The sequence below is a fragment of the Athalia rosae genome, chromosome 1 (assembly GCF_917208135.1).
Source record: "Athalia rosae chromosome 1, iyAthRosa1.1, whole genome shotgun sequence".
In the NCBI taxonomy this organism is placed as follows: Eukaryota; Metazoa; Arthropoda; class Insecta; order Hymenoptera; family Athaliidae; genus Athalia; species Athalia rosae.
Window position 1 is genome coordinate 23,067,658 of NC_064026.1, and position 18,707 is coordinate 23,086,364.

Genomic DNA, 18,707 nt, shown 5'->3' on the forward strand with positions numbered 1-18,707 from the left:
AAGAGGAAAAAAACAGAGAAAATTAAACTGATTCCGTAATCGGCGTTATCTTGACGCTGAAAATTAAGAGATCGTCGCTTTAGTGTGATACGTCGTACGATCCTTGTCAATATAATTAATTTTTATTAAAATGTTAGATAAGCCCTGTATTGCGTGTAAATTTGCTGACGATGATTTTGTCTTTTTCTCTGTTACAGATTTAAACTTGGATTGTTTATTTTCTCCTTCCTCACCTCTCTTAGTTCACCCTTTAATTTCCAATTACTTTACTTTCAAGCTTATTACATACCTGTACGGAACTATCGACGACACGAAATAAGACGAGGACAAAAAAAGACGAACAAGACGACGACGTGACCCGGGACGATTCAATAAACGTACAAAATCTCGATCATATCGAAGCACAAAGTTCATCGTTCTAAAACATCGGAAAGGCAACGCTACATCGAAAGTTGTCAGAAACAGGAATAAGAAGATAAAAGAAGAAAAAAAAAAAAAAAAAAAATCCTTAACGCACAAGAAAGTACGAAGATAAAATCGCGCGGGTGAAATATAACGTTGCAAGTCACCGCCGCGCCAGAGTTTTCAAATTTTCCTGAGTCAGTGAAAAAAGAAGAACCGGCAAAATTACCGGTCGAGGCGGGTGCGCCAAGTATTGCGGCAACGCACCTACACCCGGCAACATTTCGTTCTCCAGCTTCCGCCAATCTTTTACCTCAAATGTCAATTACCTGAAACGGAGGTGAGTCTCTCTCTAATTCTATATGCTGTTTCACGTATAGCTTTATATCAACGTTACGTATAAGTGAAAAGTAAATTTTTTTCTCCTATCGCACCAGTTGACTCGCATATATCAAGCACGTCCGCTCTTATTTACTTTATTTTTCTTTTCCGCTTTGGCGAGATGCATGACCGCTGTTTTTGCACAATACTTCGCTATTCAGCGGCAGAAAATTTCTCGCGTATGAACTATTACGAATACATTGAATTTACAATTGGTAAATTTTTCTGGCACCGTCTCACCCACTCACATTTTTTACTTCTCATCATTCTCGAGTAAGATACATCGTGAACGCGGTGTACTTGAAATTGAAATTTTCATCTCTCTTTGACCAACGAACTCGCCGTTGTCTACTAACAGTGGAAACAAGTATTGCACGAGCAATGTTACGGTCGTCGCTAAGCTATCCGCCTATCGTTCATTTATTTAGCTGCTACCCCCGCTGCCGCGCGAGGTGTAATTTCCGTTTTTCATCTTCTACGTCTGTCGAGTCCGCCGATCGTGATCGGGACGCAATTCAGTTTCCCATAGTTCGTACATAATGCGACGCCGATGGCATCGCAATAACAGACGTGTAATGAGGTTGTGACCCACGGCACTCGTCGCCGTGACTTCAATTTTCAACTCTTATTGTTAGTCAAGCCCTAACCCGGTGATAAACGACTCACCGAGCGACTCGCCGTACTTCTCCGATATTCGCGAATTTGCACCGCGATTCTCTTATTCTTTCGTCGCTTCATTTTATCGCGAAACGTTCGCGTATACCTCTCCAGCGCAGTCCAGTCCGAGTGGTCAATCTTTACAATGCTTCTGAATTTGTCTTTCGTTGTTTTTGCTTCCCTCTTTTCTTTCTTACCCGCGAAGATTTGTAGGTGGTAATCATTAGCCGCTCGAGTGCCGATAAAAGCTTTTCTTCGGTGCTACGCGGCTTGTGGTATACGCGCGGCAACGGTTCATTAATCAAGATAGTCGATCTTGATTATTCTTTATACGAAAGGAGATATCGAATCCGGTCGGACGTGTTGAATGAAACTCCATTTTTAGACGGGCGTAAAGCTACAAACTGGGTGCATTCCCTTGAAAAGATCGCGATATCGCGAACGGATAAACTATTCTCATTCAATTAATCGATCGCCCGTCTAAGCTCGAGAATCTTCCGGTGAAATTTTCGTACCTAACAGAGTTTGCTGTCGGTCTGGCATAAGTACGCCTATATCCGAAGTAGACGGTCGAATGGGCACTTTGCCAAATTTTTATATCAGAGTCGAAAAGTCGGAGGGAAAAATCGGGCTTATTCCTTCTCCAGGTAAAACTCGTTCGGTTAACAATTCGGCGTACCGTCCAACGTCGTACCATTGACAATAATAACAACAATAACAATAGTAATAATAATAACACATGTACGTACGTCAGATTTTTACATTGTCTGCACAATCGGAGTACGTACACAAGGATATATAGCCAATCGGAACCTCTCAACGGGTACATTCACATTTCACCTTCATCCGTCCTTTACTCACTCTCTGCAGCTCGTTTTCACGTACAACCTCGTTCTCTTTTGCCGTCGCCCTTACTTTCGTGAGCTCCAGTAAAAATGGTAACCTCGTTTATTTTGCCGGGTTAACCACTCCGACTCGACGATATGTACCGCGACGGGGTTTGCGCCGCGGTATGTTTTCTTTAACGGATTGAAATTTAGAACGTGAAAACTTTCTATCTTCGTATAACGCGTTTTTCTTTGTATACCATAATATCTAGTAACAACTTGGCCCTTATATATTTGCTATGTTCAGCAGTGGGGTGTGTGCCGAGAACAAACTTTGTTGAGACCCTTCGCAGAGCTTTATTAAAGCGTAAGAATAGCAGATTAATTTTCTTCGCAATTATAACTTTCGCGGACGCGGATATATCTACAAGGCTCTTCGCAACTCTATATACGGACCAATCAAAATCTCCCGGGCTTAGCCTCTTCCAATATATATTTTCATCTTATAACACTTCCCTGTACCGGTACGAGTGACGTAAAAGTAACAAACGGCATCCCGTTCACTCGCACTTCGCGCGAGAAAATTATTGTCCGTTCTGATCATATGCAGAAGGATACGCGTGGATACGCCTCAAAATTTTAACGGGATAATGCGAAAATTGGAGATCGAATTTTCAGAACTTCGTCGTGAAAATAAGAAACTTGAAACGTGCAATCGGAACCATTAGCGATGTACAAACATCCGCCGTCACTCACCGCGAAATCCCGATGATAATATTTTTTCACAGACTCGTGTTTCTCACGATACCGAAATTTCTTTCCGTCTCACTTGTCTCCGCCGTTCGGTCAGCTCGCATGAGAATTCCTGAAATCCCATTGCATAATGTATCACGAGTTCCGCATGTGATGTCGAAGTATGGTGTAAGAAGCGTTAGCTGTGTACACGTACGAATGTACGTCTCATGTAGCCTAACTCCGAAGATCATTCCGGACGCATTATAATATTGTCATGTAGAATTTGCTCTCGCTGATACGTCAGTCGTCTCTCTTTCCAGCGAATATGCCGCAGACGTTGTACGGAGACACATTGAGTGTCTCCGTGCGGACTACAGAGGACAATTCGCTCTTGCTTGAAAAAAGCCTCGCACTTTTCAAACTCCGACGGTCAAATTTAGGTCCCGTGAAAACCGCTGGAATATACGAACGAATGTTGTTACAGCAATAATAACAATCGTAATTATCGCGGATCGAGGCGACGGAAACGAACGTAAGATCGCGATACGAAATTGAGGAAAAATAATCAATAGATGGAAAAAAAAAGGGAATCAGTCCAATGTGAAACGGTTCGGTGGTATTCGTGCGTAATTCGATGCAGCTTGCGTTCGCCACGTTTTCAGTGAAGAGAAAAAAAGTAAATAAATAAATAATTCTATGCATAAAGCCAATTAAACGAATTGAGAATCCATTATTTTGGTCGCGCCATGGTGAGGGCGGTCGGAATAAATTTATCGAAACAGACGGAGCGCGCATGGAGGGATCGGGAGAGAGAGAGATATGAGAGAGAAACAAAGATACCCTTATTGCAAATTAATTCCGAAGAAGGCTACCGCCTCTTTGTCGACGTTGATATTCATTTATATTTCACGAGAAGCTGCGCGTTCGTGAATAATTGAAGCCACGCGAGTTTCCGCCTTAGTTCTCGTATACGTTGAAATTATTTCCTATCGCCTGTAATTGCTTTGTTCGAATTTTCAAACGTTCCACGCTACCGAAAACTATGCGGCTGGCATTTTGTTTTTCCCTTTGTTCGCTTGTTTTCATATATTTCGTTAGGTATCACAATTTGCGCAACGGCATCCATGTAATTCTGTTTTTTCTCTTTTCTTTTCTTTTACATTCAACGCATTGTCTGCGATTCGTGCCAATTTTTTATACCCATTGAACTTTGATCCGAGCGATTTTGAATGCGTTTCGGTTCGTCGACCTTTGTTCGAGCGAGTAGTGCATAGTATTTGAATTTACCGCCACAGCTTCATGCCTATTCTAATAACAAGAAAACAGGAAAAATCAAATCTCCCGCAGATTCTCTTCGGGCGATCTAAGCTCGGAGTTGGATGACGACGATGCGAGCTCCGGGCTGACTTCCGTCAGCCAACAAGACTCCTCGCAGTCTTATCAGGGTAGTCTGTCATCCGAACGCCCCTTGCAATCGCAACCGACGCCGGCTCCGCCGCCTAATCAACCACCGATTCCTGGGGCACCACCGGCACCCTCTGGGACCCAGCAACCTGCTGGCGGTGGCGATCTGAGTCTCAATCTACGGCCAAGCTCCAGGACAACCAGCGCTCCTTCATCGCCGGCTAAAACAAGAGAATCTCTTCTCCAGAGGGTCCAAAGTCTCACGGGGGCTGCTCGAGATCAGGTGAGTTAATTTTGTAGAGTAAACAGCAACCTCAGCCGGTGACCCATTTCTAACGTAAAAATGTAACGCGGGACGATTTTCCCCTTATCGTCCCTTCTTTTTCGCTGATTGCGAGACTTCGTCAATCTTTCGATGTATCTGCATAGACGATATATATGCGGTGATTGCGAGAAGACGAGTTTTGGAATGTTGAGCGTATACGTTACCGTTGAAATGTTATACACGTGACAGTGATAGCCGTCGACACCTAACATGTATCTGGGAAACTCACCCCTCGTGTCCCCTTGCCACGCGAGGGGTTTATTCATCGCAATCAGTTGTTTATCGCCGTCTCGGTGACCTCGTTAGATCGGTAAGTTCGCGACGTTAAGCTGTAAGCTCGCGTCTCCTTGTCGCTGACGATGTCGAAAGGTCGTTAATAATAAAGTATTATTATACGTATACGTACATATAAGCCGATGTTTTGTCTCGTTAGATTTGAAGGGATGAACGTAAAATTCGACGGTGGTAGTGCAGAGACAATAGGCCTGTGTGTGTGTGTGTGTGTGTTCACGTGATACCTCGACGATCTCGAAACCGCTTCCAAATACTGGTACATAATAGAGGGACAAAAAATCCGGGAAAATAGTACGTCTGAGCTTTGAGTGGATTCGAACTTGGCGGATAGAGATTTTCGTTGATGAAATTCTAGGCGTACGTACGGACTACTTTAAGGGTTGTGCTTGTATTACCGCGATCGAGATGCGATTCGGAAAAATCGTTCGGGTTACGAGATGGCGTGGTGTATTTCTTTTGTCTTTTTTGAATGAAATTTTTTACGCTGTCACCGCGAAATTCGGGAGCAACGAATCGTGGAATGAAGGCGATTAATTCGATTGAGAAGTTAGCGTCTTTTAAAGAAAGTCCTCACGTTAGTCCGCGCGAATTGCGCTCGTAAGCTTTTCACTTTTATCGGCAGACACTTTGCCTTCAACGCTCAATCGCAAAGCTGAACAAATGAATTCAAGCCACCGTTTTTCACGGTCCTTCGGTCTTGGCAAATTAAAACGAGCTCCTTAGTCGGGCACTCGACAACGATCTTGATTGATAATTATACTTCGGATTACTTACTGTGTATCATAACTCGGATCTTCACCTCTCATCATTACTCAAGTTTCGCAAGTTTTGAGAAACTGAAACAAAAAAGACAAGATAAATTCTTCACATTTATTAAATTCCTTTGATCTCAGGTACGTACAAAGAGCAGCTGTTTCAGTAATAGAGCCATATGGAACCGCCCTCGCGATTCCACTTCATATAATATTTCCTATTAAATTCATTTCAGAAACGAGCCGTGCTAAGTAATTAATGGCACACCTGAAATAATCGGGCAGACGATAGGCAGCATCGAGAGGCGGACTGCGGTGTTTAAAAACTTGTACTACCGACTCAAAGTTATTGGTTTAAATTTATTGCATACGCAATACCGTAATACCGTGACCTGCAACCAGAAACGAAGTATGACACCACTTTACATATGCTGGTTTATGTATATTTTTCTTTCTGAGCTCGCTGCACGCGGTAGTTGAGTTTAAATTGAAACGTTTAAAATTCCGTTCCATAGGGTTTTCGTATTTAAATTTAATACGAGGAGAGACGTGCAGTTGATTTCGCTTGATTAATCGCAGTGCAGTATGAGATGGTGTAATGCGAAAAGCAGGGAAATGGAATTTGAGTGTGAAGTGTCATTGTCGGAGGTCTTAAGATGCAGACACGAAGTCTCGGTGCGGGTGCTCGTCGAGAGGACATATTGCAGGGGAGCAGCCTCTTGTAGTCTTCTTTTTATTCTCCTTTATCGGAAATTTAAATATAACCCCCTTATAGAGAGCGAACGTTGTCATTCGGTAGGTATTGCAGGCGAGAGATAAAATCAATTGCACATCGAAGAGGCGGATATCCACGAGCGGTGGTTGTCTTCCACTATGAGAATCGATAGCTGTGAGTATCCTTCAAATATAGCTTCGCCCCTTCCGTTTTCTATAAATACACGTTTCAACTTTGCATCTCCACTTTTTCCCCGACATCGAAAACTTACAGGGTGTACCAAAAATTATTTGTCACCGCTCCGGAACAGCGAAGATCCGTTCAAAATTTTCGACCCCGAAGTTCACTTTTACCCCGTTCGAATTAAAAATCTATTTTATGGCCGGAAGTCGTCATGGATTTTGCACGGTCTGGCGAAACGGCAACATGATTTTCACATACGATTCCGAGCGTAAAAAAAAAAGTAAAACTCTTTTTCGGTTTATGATATTTCGAGAATGGAAAAGAGAACTGTGAACTGGGCAAACAATTCCCGAATATTACACAACTTATCGATTTTATAGTACGACGTTTTTATTTTGTTGAGAGAATTGTCGGGAGTTTTTCAAAATTCCATCAGAAATTTTATCCTGCACCGAACAGATAAAGGTCTGAATATCATCAATACAGTGGCGGAACAAAGGCCATTGTTTATCCGGATCAAATCACCACATAATATGATTACTATACGTTATCCGTAGTATGGAGCAACCTGCAGCACGAGATATCTGAAATTTCATACCCACGTACATTTCTATATGTATACCCATGTATGTACGAGTACGTACATACGTCACGGAGTCCCATTTGTTCTAGATATACCTAAATAAAAGTACACATTTCACACGTAATTTTGACGGATATATCCATATGTACTTCTTTTGTGCGAATTTCTACCTTGGCAACGCAACGTCTACGCGTTCGAACATCTCTTGGGATGGAGAGAAATTTGAAAACGCCCAGGTTGCAATATCCGAATTGCCATACCGTCACGTTGAGTACGGTCTGCGATGCACGCTAAAAAGTTGACAGCCATTCCAATCCGCAAAAAACCCCAAGAATCGCGGGGTTGAAAAACGATAAAAAAAAACCAGCAGAAATTCCTTCGCGAGACTTTTCTCACAATTCTGTACATTCGGAGAAGAGAAAATTTCCGTGTTAAAACAAAATTGAAAAGAAAGACTAGGAGGTATCTCTCCGATCGAACAACGAAATTTCGCATGTTAAGCTCAACTAGAACTTTGTTTGTCGAACAAACTCTTGCCACGATTTTCCAAGAAGTTTCGACTCTGCATTTATTTCATTCCATGCCACGGATCAATTTCGTTGTTGGGAGTGACGACGAGGCGACAACATTCCTTCTTCAAAGCTTGTCCGTTTCTTCGTCAGGTCCTTCTAATCCCCAGGGATATACCATGCGCTGACCGATGTGGCTACTGCAGTTGGTTCCATAGGTTGTGCAAGGTTTACTGCACTTATTTATCGCGACAAAGTAAAAGCCGGACGGCGAGCTCGCGTCTCGCGGTGTAAGAAAGAGAATTTTCGGGTCAAAAGAAGCAGCGATAAAAAAAAAGAACCGCATTAACTAATTGGAGTTTTATGCAAATTGGCGTGCAGTCGTAGTGTGGATATATAGGTATATATAGGAAAATGGTGGAGGCAGCTTGCCAATTTGCATGTGCCCGTTATCCAGTTTGCGGACCACACCCGGCGCTAAGTTTTTTTCAAAAAATTTTTCCCGGTTTTTTTTTTTTTTGCTCTCTTTCTTTCGCCGGCGTATAACTACATTCTATAATCACAGGCAAACGCTTCAATTTGTCAGCGAAATTTCTGCAGGTGTTATACGTACGTACGTACCGTAGATACGTATGGAAGTATACGTTCGCCTCCATTCGGCAAAAAGAGCTTTTCGAGTCGAGCCGAGCCACGCGGATAGCGGTTACAGTGGTGCTGTTCCCATACCTCTACAGACTCGTAAGCTCGTACCATTACGCGTATTATAGTAATCTGCGAATGTTTGCCTTACGCGACATTTTCAACGACAAGAACATCCTAGATCATGTTATTTACGGGGTGTAATTTACGTGCGGAGGCCTGTTAGCCGCATTTATGGCTCATGATGACATGAAATATGGCTTCTGTTAGACGGTTTACTGACTTATTCTCATGACTAATGCAGAGCTTTTTACCAATTGAAAGCTCTATTGCTCGAAATTATGGTCGGGGCCTCTTGAACCGAGCGAACTTTACGCGCCCTCGCGTTATATCTGCCCATCATTTGTTTGAGGAGGATTCGTTTACCCCACGGTACGTTTAACGTATCCGCAGATGTAACTCGCGAGCTTTACGCTCACGTAAATTTGTCCCTACGAAATTTTTTGAAAAGTATTTACGAATGATTCGAGAAAGTTTGAAGGTTCCCGGTGGTATTTGGGTTACGAGCGGAAGAGAAAATGAGAAATAAGAGACGGGGTACAGCAGAGGTGGAAAAAAATGTAATAAAACGTAAGAATTCACCGTTACTCCCGAGCTTTCAATTCTACTCTTGAAATTTCTTCCCCTTTTCTCTGCTGCTTTACGGCCGGTACGTATGTAGTGCAAAAATACCATTTCCTCGACGTTAATACACGGTCGCGGGAAAACCTGGCAAAACCGGGCGGAATATCCTTGGGGAAAATCGTGACGTAGTCGAACACGTGGTCTTCCTTTTTTCTGCAGTTTCTTGGCCGCGCCGTATTATTGTGCACCCTCGTCGTAATCATTGACCTATATCACGTTCACTCATATGCAATATGTTACTGTTGGAGCTACATAGATATGCACATGGTTTTATACAACATATACGTGTACGTGAACGTATGCACGAACTATACAGTTCTCGGGATATGCAAAATACGCATAGCCGGGGGTCTCCCGCAATCCCGAGAAAATTAGTTTTATCAAATTCCAGTTAATTTTTCCGGAAAATTGCTTCACAGGCTTCGTTTCCTCGAATTTAGTTATAGTAATTCGATAATACTTTCCACGCGCGCTTAATCATTCGTCAGATGTGAGGTCTGTGCTTCGATATCCGTATACGTGTGTGAACTTAGCGCCGACTAAGCGGGGGTTCACATACCCCCTTCATTTCATTGTTCTAATTATGAATGAAAAGAGAAACAGAATGTGCAGAAAATATATAAATAAGTTAAGGGAAATTGATAAACGGATCGTCAGACGCTCGCAACTCTGTTAAAGCGTAATATCGTTGTCATGGAAACTGCTGCTTCACTCGGGCGAAATTCTTTGGGGCGCGTTTCACATTCGTGCAGCTGTTTTGTAGTGTGAGAAGGGTGTAGCGGCAATATACATACCAAAGCACTTCGACATCGGGACATCGCGTTCCTGGAAAACTTCAGGCACCCTTCTTCGTAAGAGAGTCCTTGTTATCGTCACTTTCGTCTGAGCTATAGGTCTATCGCTGCGTGAAAAAAGAAAAAAACAGCCACTTACAGAAACGGTAATTCCAACGCCTGAAGCGGCGCGTCCCCGTCGCGATAAATACAACGTTGTACGGCCATTGCGGTATCTTCAAATTCTGTAGATAATATAGATTCGAAGAAAATAGTCTCAAAAAATCCCTGAGGCCAAAAACGAGACAGACAACCCTCGACTTTATTCTTACCGCAATTCCGTTGTCTATATCAACAGGAGAACTTCCATTGTACGTTATTCTATGTGCCTACGTACACACACCAGCGTTTAACGATGACTATACACCTGTATAAACTTATGTAGTTCACTATCGTACTTTTTACCCACGAGTGGACAATGAGTAAAAGTTGAACAACTTCGGACAGGGTTGCCCCGCGGTCCAAGCGTCTTTGCGAAACTCCTCTTCAACTATTGTTCAACACAACCTCCGAATTAGGCGGCTTTAAGCGACTCCGAAGGCTTCTCGTTCGTTCCTCGAATCAATTTAACTCTGACCATAGATATCGCGCGTTGTTGTTGCCCTTGGGATAAATGGTTAGATCAAATTGGTCGTATTCATTCAATCGACTCACGTTGCCTACCACTATACCTATACGCGTCCCGGTGAAATTCTTTCAACAAAATCCAACCCCGCCCGTTAGTTACAAGCCTCTCTTTTTTCACTCACTTCCAACTCCTCCGATAAACCACCACGGCAAAGGGACCGTTTGGTATGATTTATTTTTTTTCAATCTACGGACTCTGTTTTGACATGATGATCATATTGGGAGTTTATTTTCTCTCGCTGACCTTGTAGTTGGAACGAAAGCGTTGAAAATATTGAAAGAATTGTACGAGTCCAGTTCACTATCGTTGTTCAACTTGCCCGTGGTTTAGAGTATCGTTAGCACATTTCGGAATGGTGAGAACATTTTTTTTCCAAGCGAACGCAAGAAAGGCTTCAATTTTTTATTTTTCTCTCGTTTGACGAAAAGTGTTTTCTATTTAGCCGGATTTTATGTCTCACGTTGACTCACTACAATTTTTAGCTGTGTAAAAAAAGAAAAAAGAGAGAAGAGAACCCGGATAAAAAATCCACGGTTGCGTAAATAGATTTAAGAGAGAACAAACGATAGACATGGACGTTATTTCATTTTTAACAAAACGGACATTGACCCTTCACCCCAGTCCTCTTTGGCTCACGGAGTACGTGTCTCGCAAACGGAACTCAAAACGGTAATTGGAAGACAGTGTAATCTCTGCTCGGAAATAAAACACGCTTATGTCTCGCGGCGCTGGCAGGAGGAGGTAATTTGGCGTAAGGTAAAGTCAGGCTATAGGGTAAGGTATGAGATGGTAACGCGGGGAAACGTGGACCCACACCGCGAAGATGAGAAGTAGGTAGAGCTCGGATGCCGGAGTCCGAAGGCTGAAAGGTTTGAAGGCAAACAGAACGAGACCAAAAAGAACGAGGAAGCTATATCCCAGGTAGCCAGTCACCCTATCCGAGCGACAACCTCATAAAAAATTTAGGCACGCCCGCGGTGGCGGAGGCATGTTACCCCAGCCTTGCCAAAGACGAAGTTTTATCATTATTTTATGAGAGGCGCGTTTCGAGTCGGTTTTCGTCGAGGTCATGTCGGGGGAACGAAGAAGGGAGAAGGAAAATAGGAAAATGCCGGAGTTCCAGTGGGTCTAGTTCGTTGGCTTCGCGTTATATGGGTCAGTACGAGGTGCCGCGAAATTTGAGTTAAAGCGTAGTGTGCATAGGGCTCTGTCGTCGGTGATGATTGAAACGTCTCTCCGCAATCGAGTGGTTTGTCGGTCGATCTGAGGGCACCGCGGAGGTGTCCATAACGGAAGAAGGGAAGTTATTATATTGTTGCAAGTGATGCAATATTATAATAAACTCCCCGTTTCTTTTTTTCAGTAGCCCAATTAATCATTTGTCCAAATACAACACGGTTGGAGCTCCAATATATCGTCAAAACACGGGCCATTTATCCGCCCGACAAATTTAACCACATATAGTCAATTATATGGGATATTGAACGACCGGATTCTCTATAATTGGGAACTCAATTTTATTCGACCAGTGTTTTTCAATTAATTATCCCCACTTAGGTATACGAGCTTCCGACAAATGATGTACCGATCGATTTTTCGACGAGCTACCGCACGATACTGGGAATTTGACTTTCCCTATGGATTTGCCAATGCCGCATATCGAGTAATTGTAGAGCAGAGCGTTTTCGAGCGGGCATTTAATTCTTCAGGATAGTTGATTTTTAAAAAAAAAACTGAAATCGCATCATTTTTCGATGTCTGCTGTTATTTCATTGGTGGGTCGCAAGCGAGGAGTGTTGATTGCTCGCTGGCAACAATTACGAGAATTCAAGCGATAGACTGTGCGGTAAAAAAGCTTGAAACGATCTAGAGACAATTCAGTATATTTCCGGAGCAACTTCGTATACCGCCTTTACCATATGTCGTGAGTCTCGTTAGTCTAACGATGTGGTTAGTTCCAATGTACGTGTGCTATTGTAATTTTTTATTCGCTTGAAATATTCACCGGAGTCACGAACCGGAGAGGTGAATAAAAATTATCCCATTTCTCAACTTTTTTCTTCCTTCTTTCGGTTGCAGGGTGCTTCCATCTTGGGTGCAGCGGTTTCCGGCGCTACACGAGGTCCTTCTTACAACAAAGATCGTTGCTTCATTCTGCTGGTCGTCGACGATCAGAATACCGACTGGAGTAAATATTTCAGGGGACGTCGTCTCCACGGTGATTATGAAATCCGCGTCGAACAGGCGGAATTCCGGGAGCTTTCGCTCACCGCAAGTGAAGCCGGAACGATCGTTTCAATGGCCGTTTTTCGTAATGGGACTAAAGTAATTCGGTAAGTACACCCAATTTATTTACCGAGTTGAAATTCATCCGCGATATGGTTAGTACCGCGCGAGAAAAAATAGCCTGGATCAAGTTGGCTGAAGGGAGCTGAATTAACGGAACCGGAAAGAGAGCTGGCATGCTATAACCCTATACCACGGGGCCACGAATCTTATATATAACTTGGACCGCGAAATACCCGCGCTTGAGATGGGCTAATGAATGTGTACACAGCAGACACTTGGTGGTAAATTGCAGGTCAAACAGTTGAAATTGAATCTTCACCTTAAAAGCCCCGCGCAATTTGAGGTTGCAGAAAACCTCAGGCACAGCTGCCGCTACACCGTCGACCTCGGAGCTTTTACTCTAACGAACTAGATTCCGATTTACGACCGTTATATATATACCTAATGCCACGTAATATAATAAAGGAAGGTATAAACTACGGAATATGAGTGGAAACGTCCTGTCTGATATTCGGGTATCACCTTGAAAAATTGAATAATCAATACACCGTAAAAAAAAGCTCGACTTTTGAATTCGGTCGTAATAATGGCGGACTAAATTATAGTATATATACCATGGTATATAGTGGCGAGAAATAAAACCACGAGGTCATGACGTGCCTCAGAACCGTGACAAAAGGAGGGCATAAATAATTCAGAGTTCATAAAGTTGCAGGAGGAGGAAGTCCTTAATGCATGTAGTACCACCCACGCGGTGTGCGCGGTAATTAAGTCTCGCGTTCTATAAAAGGCGTCAAGGTTTACAGCTTTTATATTACACGTATACTATAGCTACGTATACTCTACAGCATCGCACTCATCGTGAAGGCGATGATAGCTGCTCGCTCTGTGTTCGTATACGTCGAGCGTATACGTTATACATCCATTATATCTATCATTTACAAATATGTCGTAGATTCGTGCAATTTTTTCCAATATACAACAGACCTCATTTCTCGGACGATTTGCCGATTCTGCAGGCATGTTAACATCAGTTGGAATTTCTCGTATACTCGAATCAGTGGATAGGAGATTCTCCGAAATATTTTTTTTGTTCTCACCAACCGATGTAGTACATATAGGTACGTATTTTTTATCTATGTATGTATGAAATTTCGTTTCTTCAGATCCTTCAAACCGGACTTTGTCCTTGTTCGTCAAAATCTACGCGACGCCGGAGAAGACTACAAGAATTTGCTACTGGGTTTGATGTACGGCGGCGTTCCGAGCGTTAACAATCTTACTGCCATTTACAATTTCCAAGTAAGAAATAAAAAATTGTACAGGTTCTTCTTTTCATTCGTTCGTGAACTTGGAGCTTTCATCATCTTTTATTCGAGGGTATTTCGAAACTGTCTTATCCGATTTGATATTTTGCATGAAATTGGGAACTTAAAATTTGGGGGTATACCGTTATCATTCGCACGGCGGATGCGGTTCGGTGCTTTCCATCCGCTCGTGTAATGTACTTAGGACATAAGTTTGATAAATGTTATTTGGGAGGTGCAAAATCAATTTGGTTTCAGGACAAGCCGTGGGTCTTCGCGCACCTGGTTGGGCTGCAGCGCCATTTGGGAAGAGACAACTTCCCACTTATCGAGCAAACCTATTATCCCAACCACCGCGAAATGGTGAGTGTCCGTTTCAATTTTCGCTTATATCATATCCGTATGTGTACGGACTACGTGACGATAACCCGAACCTTTCAACGCTGCGATTTTGGGTCCAGCCAAACTTACAATCAGCCCGCTGCGTAGCCGCAAATGTTATCGCCCGTCCGATTTTTAGCTAAAAATAAGACGACAATATCTTGCGTATCTTTTGGTGCAGGTTCTGGGTAACCAAATACTCGAGTGAAGAAATGCCTTGTTTCCGCAAGCTCTCTTGGTTTAGTTCGCGTCTTAGTTCCAACCAAGGATCCACCACCAAGTGTGTTTTTCTTCGCATAAATAGCTGAAGATTACTGGAATATCTTACCAGCTAGCGCTAGTTTCGAGACGTTGTTTTCCTTACCGTTCGTTCTACTAACCATAACTTATGGTCGAAAGTTGTTCGAAAGAAGTGATCTTTCTTTAAATTGGGTCCGGAATTCGAATTTTTTTTTTTTTAGAGGTTTTCTACGGTATTCGAAAATGCCTTGATTTCAGGAATCCGATTTTTCAAAGTCAAATTGGTCTATCTGTATGAAATTGATCGAGTTATCGCGAACTTATCGATCCGAAAAGTGAAACATCCAGGATATCTCGATGAGATTTATTCGGATCGTGGTCATGTAATTTGTTTCCAACAAAATGGATAATACGTGAAAGTACGGAAAAAATATGAGGTCTGAGTATGGTTTCTGAGACTCCTCAAGACGCGAGTCTTTCGCGTGTTTTCCGGTTTCTGAGCAACGGCGCAGGAGGTTCAAATAGACTGACTTATTAAACAACTTCGATAATGAAGAAAGGAGCCATTAAGAAGTTTTCCCTTTATAACTAAATTCATATATGTAGTGTTAGTAAATATTGTGAACTCTCGGCACGCGATCTTATTCCCTATTCTCCATCGTATCTCATCATACGCTTATATCTATACGTCGATCGTTCAGAAGCACGGTGTATACTTAGCCCCACAACACGTGTGATGCATTTTTTATCAAAATCCGTTCGCTTTATGAAAAATTTTAGATGCGTCAGCAGCGCGTGCCTCTAACGCAAAATTTGACTCGCCCTTTTCCAAAAACATCCTGCCCTCCACTTTTGAATCACCGTCAATATTTCCTGCGCTGATTGAGCAATGTTATTTCATTTCTTTAAAGCAATCCATTCACGATATATCGATGGATATTTGAAGACTACTCGAACGTGTATAGTGAAATTTTACCATGGCACAGTAAAAACAATTTCATAACTCTTTCGTACAGTGGTAGTAAACATTGGCACTGATTTCTCATTTTATTAAACTTGAAGTATAAGATTCCTCTTGGATGAACGAAAGTTATTCGATGGAATTCTATCACATTTATCAGATCGTAGTTGTGAAAAACCATTTTTCATCAAAAGTTATATGGGTTACCGGACGGTAAATGATTCCGATTGCTAGATATTCGAATCTATTTTATTTATTACAATACTTTTTTCTTAAAGTTCTGTATCAGTGCTCAGAGTACATATGCTTCTTAGATCAAACTTAATTATCTATGGGTTTATAAATATGATAATATAGCTTAAATTATATGTAACTATTTCAGTTTTTATCGATTAGTATGGGATGGTAATCAATGCTCAGTTTTTTTTTTACGGTGTTAAGTCCTTACAATATTGCTTTTTTCTGAAACACCTTTCATCTGGTAGCTGCAGCAAATCATTCTTCAGATGGATACAATTATTCAAGCAGTCGTATATTTTTTATTCAGATATACAAATAGAAAAATGAAACAAGTAATGAATACTGAAATAGTTATATCTATTATAAAAATCAAAGGATTGATTAATAATTTGTGAAAATTTTTGCTAACCGATAGCGATAACATTTTTTTCCGAATGAAATTCCAATATCGGTGATCACCCCGAACAAAGGATTAACGGTTACCTCATCTTCGCGACAGGTGTAATTAATTTTGAGCCTCGTAAAATGGGGAAATGTTTGTAGGTGATCGGATAAATTGAACAAATTGCGAAACCAACCCTTTGAGCGCACACGTATTTATCCTAAACCATATTGAACGAGAAACGTCGGAAATTATTATTTTTCAATCATTAAATACTAACTATTGGTATTAGTATTTTGTACTAAATTTAATCCAACTCATTAGTCACGTTCCACGTGGCTAACGGTGGGATGATGCTACAGTCCCAATCGTGAGAATATGAAGGAAATGAAGAAAAACCGGGAAAGAGCAGCAAATTCTCTTCGAAGATGAGTTAGAAAAAAAATTCAGGCACAATATTCATATAGAAGCACGCAAAGTAGGTGTATCTTAAGTTTACCATTCTAAAAATATGTATACTACGGGGTTATAGAGTAGAGACAATAATTTAACGTTACACAATATACAATAAGCTTATTCAATATTTACAACACGTAGTGGACACCGCATGGCCAAACCTTACGTTTCTGGTATTTCCAACACATAATCGAAACCGAAACGACTCGAGTTTCGGTCGTTCTCTTTTTCATATTGAAATACACCACTTAATCCTGCGATCGTGTGATCATGCCTACGTCCGTGGTCCATCCCAAACAGAAATATACACATCGATTTGACCGGAGGAACGTCCAATCAGCTCAATTCAAATCGTAAATGACTCCGTCGTCGAGGGTTACGTCAATTATCAGCCCGAGGGCTGACGGTCAGTCGGAGCTTACGGTTCATTCGATCGCATCGCGCATAGACACCACTCGAAATCCTATTCAGTTCGTCGTACATGAATTACTCTTGAAAATATAAAAGACTCGCTTGAATCAAAGATTTCTTTTTTCTACCGTTAGTGTGCGGCGTCGGGTCGATGAATTTTCCTCAAATTTTGGGATGAAATGCGGCCGTGAAAGAATCATATGAATTAACGCAAAAAAAAAAAAAAAAAAAAAAAAAAAAATGAAATACAAACAAAAAATAGAAAAAAAAAAAAAATGAGAAAAAACTACCGATTCGTGAAAACTGCGTAATGGTTAATCGTTAGTTCACACGTGCAGCGGGATGATCGAAGCGATCAGGGTTTTCTTGTCCGTTGTTGTTCACGTTTGCGTTGGAATTCTTTGATGCAATTTTTGTAGGCGACCGATGGGAACCAAGAACACCCTGCTGGTCCTTTCATACAAAGACCGTGCTGTTCCTGGCAGTCCTGAGGCCCGGGGGAGCTTTCCCACAGGCATCGTTTTCCCGCCACGCTATCCAGGGCGGACCCCTTGTGATACCACGGCGTGAATTGAATCTGAAACATTCAGAACTCGCTTATGTTCGGAATTCGATTTCAAAGCGCCATTGATAGCATTTCTATATACATATATAGATGTATCCTACAAAGGTACAGGTCACAGAGTAGTATACCATGACAGATACGACACATGTACATATCTGGTAGCATAGATATATTGAAATATTGCTGCTAGCATCGAAAGCCTTCAACTGTAACGGGAAAGATGTTCCGTTTTAGCTTCGGTGGTTAAACCGCAGCATTTCTGCAATTAGGTATTTTTTCAAGCGGGGCGGGGCAACGGGGAGGGAGAACGACAGGATTTGTGGGTGAGAATTTTTATTTCGTTGAAAGCATGGATTATAACATCTTAATCGCGGCGAGTCGGATTTTTTTGATGTGAACGATATGGAAACCATGGAATAATATCTTTGTGCACGTATCAATGATGTTTCAATTTTCCAATTGCGATGCAAAAGATCCCGAGGTATAAAATTCCAATTTCACACTTTTCGTGTTTGTACAAGAACTTGCGGTGATTTTTGCGATGCGCGGATAATCACGGTGAAACTATAAAGGCAATTAAAATCCTCATTCGATTTCAATAGAATCGATTATTCAACGCTGCCGTCTGAAAGCGTTGCGAAATTGGACGGGGATCGAGCAAAGCCCTCCTGTTCCTGATTACTGGATTCCTGGATTCCTCGACTTCCGGAGATTCCGAGTATATAATGAAGAAAACGACCGAACCCCGGAGCCGTCGGCCAACGAGACCAGAGAGACCGGTTGAATCCGAAGAAGTAGTAAGTGACATCTGAAATCCACCGGAATGGGACTCACAATCAGTTGAGCGGAGAAACGAAAGACTTTTGTTCGGCGGTACCAAGCTATCCGCTCGTCTATTCGTCGGTGAAACGTTTTTTTTTTTTT

At 42.0% G+C, this 18,707-nt stretch overlaps 2 protein-coding genes across 3 annotated transcripts in view; one reads left to right on the plus strand and one right to left on the minus strand.

The window, feature by feature from the left end:
• Nucleotides 1–599: 599 nt before the first annotated feature.
• Nucleotides 600–18,707, plus strand: part of LOC105691327 (synapsin) — a gene marked incomplete at its 5' end in the record, with an annotated part of 93,613 nt that continues 75,505 nt past the window's right edge. The window contains 5 exons of the mRNA XM_012409728.3: nt 600–742; nt 4,350–4,689; nt 12,631–12,884; nt 14,007–14,142; nt 14,406–14,510. Coding sequence (XP_012265151.3) covers nt 600–742; nt 4,350–4,689; nt 12,631–12,884; nt 14,007–14,142; nt 14,406–14,510 — 978 coding nt within the window. The remainder of the gene's footprint in view (nt 743–4,349; nt 4,690–12,630; nt 12,885–14,006; nt 14,143–14,405; nt 14,511–18,707) is intronic.
• Nucleotides 15,961–18,707, minus strand: part of LOC105691372 (metalloproteinase inhibitor 4) — a 49,705-nt gene continuing 46,958 nt past the window's right edge. For both annotated transcript variants that reach the window (XM_048660088.1, XM_012409787.3), the window contains exon 5: nt 15,961–17,795. In XM_048660088.1, the coding sequence (XP_048516045.1) occupies nt 17,574–17,795 (222 nt within the window). In that variant the 3' untranslated portion in view covers nt 15,961–17,573. The remainder of the gene's footprint in view (nt 17,796–18,707) is intronic.